The sequence below is a fragment of the Babylonia areolata genome, chromosome 15 (assembly GCF_041734735.1).
Source record: "Babylonia areolata isolate BAREFJ2019XMU chromosome 15, ASM4173473v1, whole genome shotgun sequence".
Lineage (NCBI taxonomy): Eukaryota > Metazoa > Mollusca > Gastropoda > Neogastropoda > Buccinidae > Babylonia > Babylonia areolata.
This window is the reverse complement of record NC_134890.1, coordinates 9,331,103-9,333,602: the sequence shown is the minus strand read 5'-3', so window position 1 is coordinate 9,333,602 and position 2,500 is coordinate 9,331,103. Positions and strand designations below refer to the sequence as shown.

General features: G+C 44.9%; 1 protein-coding gene across 1 annotated transcript in view; it reads left to right on the top strand.

The window, feature by feature from the left end:
• Positions 1–2,500, top strand: part of LOC143290413 (uncharacterized) — a 118,766-nt gene that overhangs the window by 39,517 nt on the left and 76,749 nt on the right. The window contains exon 18 of the mRNA XM_076599827.1: positions 2,026–2,167. Within this exon, the coding sequence (XP_076455942.1) occupies positions 2,026–2,167 (142 nt within the window). The remainder of the gene's footprint in view (positions 1–2,025; positions 2,168–2,500) is intronic.

Below are 2,500 nucleotides of genomic sequence, written 5' to 3'. Positions count from 1 at the left end.
TCAACAAGAACAAGAACAACAGCAACAAAAAACAACAAAAACAACAGCAGCAGCGGCAGCAACAACAACAATAACAATAATAATAATGATAATGATAATAATATTGATAATAATAACAATGCATAACGTTATATGACGCGATTTCAAGTACAACTGCAGCTCAAAGCGCCTAACAGGATACGTAAAAGCAATCATGAAATAGATTCTTAACAGAAGCGCTCTCTCAGTCTCTCTCTCTCTCTCTCTCTCTCTCTCTCTTTGTGTGTGTGTGTGTGTGTGTGTGTGTGTGTGTGTGTGTGTGTGTGTGCGTTCGTGCGTGCGTTCTTGTGCGTGCGTGCGTGCGTGTGTGTGTGTGTGTGTGTGTGTGTGTGTGTGTGTGTGTGTGTGTGTGCTTGGTACACTTTAATACTTTTGCATTTTTTATTTTCCTGTACCTGTGTACCTCCCACTTTCAATGTGGAATGGGTGAATTTGCGAAGTTTGCACAGTACCCATTTCATGCTCATTTTTCCTTTTGCCCTTAAGAGACATCTCAAGTATTTTTTCTTTGGTGACATAACAGAAGATTAGATTAAGGTTAAGGTTAAAGATCCCATAGCTTTTCATGACCATCGGGGGCAGTGAATTCCTATCCACCGTGTGTAGGGCACGGCATAGGAAGGGGGGGCCCAGTCCTCTTCTTCAGTCGCTTTTAACCTTCACCGACTCAAGTCAGGGGCCCAGTTCACACCTGAGTGAGGAAAATCGGAGTAAAGTGGCTTTCCCAAGGGCACAACACCATGCCGAAACCCGGATCACTGGTGAACACTGATCCAAAAGCCAGACCAATTCTGCTACGGCACCCATATTCCATCTGTATTTGTATTTTTCTTTTTGTCACAACAGATTTCTCTGTGTGAAATTCGGGCTGCTCTCCCCTGGGAGAGCGCGTCGCTACACTAAAGCGCCACCCATTTTTTTGTATTTTTTCCTCCATGCAGTTTTATTTGTTTTTCCTTTCGAAGTGGATTTTTCTACAGAATTTTGCTGGGAACAACCCTTTTGTTGCCGTGGGTTCTTTTTCGTGCGCTAAGTACATGCTGCACACGGGACATCGGTTTACCGTCTCATCCGAATGACTAGCGTCCAGACCACCACTCAAGGTCTAGTGGAGGGGGAGAAAATATAGGCGGCTGAGCCGTGATTCGAACCAGCGCGCTCCGATTCTCTCGCTTCCTAGGCGGACGCGTTACCTCTAGGCCATCACTCCACATCCCTCCATATTCTACCTATATGTTGACATTAAAGTTTCAATGAGTTAAAACTTAAATCGGTATACATTCAATCTATTGTGGTTCAGCTATACATAATCGAAACATATTCGGCTACGGCGAAAAAGAGAAAAAAATAAAGACACAGGTGGTCTTTTTTTTCCAGTCATATTGCTTTATGCACGAATTATCACACGACTCCGTTACATGTATCCAAATTGAGAAAACATGAAGATAACGTGTGTACACGTGTTATGGTCCAGACTTTTTAGATTTGTTAGTTAATTGAATCTCCAGATAAATTTGGTTAACTGACTTTTAATATTTTCTATTAGTAAGTTTAAAGTTGGGCCAACAGCAAAGTGAGAGCTGTATATCAATGGTTTCCCCACTGCAACTGGAAGTCATTTACAGCTTAGTCTTTTGTGAAGAACTGTGACTCTCAAACGTGGAAGCAAGATTGCACTGGTTCTTGGTGCTGCAGCCTTGGGGGCTAGTTGGCCTTTGGGAACCATCCCAACGCCGACTTCCCTAGACCCTCTTGGCCGAGAGATTGTGGGGTGTGATTCGGGCAAGACACTCGTACATAATCAAATTCTAACCCAGACAGTCGGGACAGCAGTTGCCTCCCCTGCTGTTCTGATGGTTATAGTCGGACACGACTGACAGTCGTACACAACTAAAGCAATGCATATGTTGCCAATATCTACCTTCCATGCACCCAACAAGGGGTTCAAAGGATTCAGTTTTCGTGGCTGTTGATTGTTGACGAAAGGTGGACCTGTCAGCTGGAACCCCGTATACCATCAATTACCGGGAGGCGTCCACACCTCAAGTGACCGCTCTCAAAAACAGATCCACCTCCTGCCTTCAGAAGGTCACCTTTACAGCTTGTGAAGGCGGCACGATTGACGTCTGTGAGTAGGCTTATGCACGTGCGTGCCGTGGGTGACTGCGTGCTTGCATGTGTCTGTGCATGTACGTGTGTGTGTGTGTGTGTGTGTGTGTGTGTGTGTGTGTGTGTGTGTGTGTGTGTGTGTGTGTGTGAGGACGCGCGAACGCGCGCGTACTGAAGTTTTTTCATCTTTGCAGATTGTCTTTGGTACTGGAATATTCTAGTGAGGATTGCTATTTTTGTGTCTTTAGGTGTTAGCCTCGAACGACCCGGGGATAATTTGTGGCTTGTCAAGATCGAAGTCCCCACTTGTTTGAAATTACCCCCTTTCTATGGGGTTCATTAGGGTACTGAA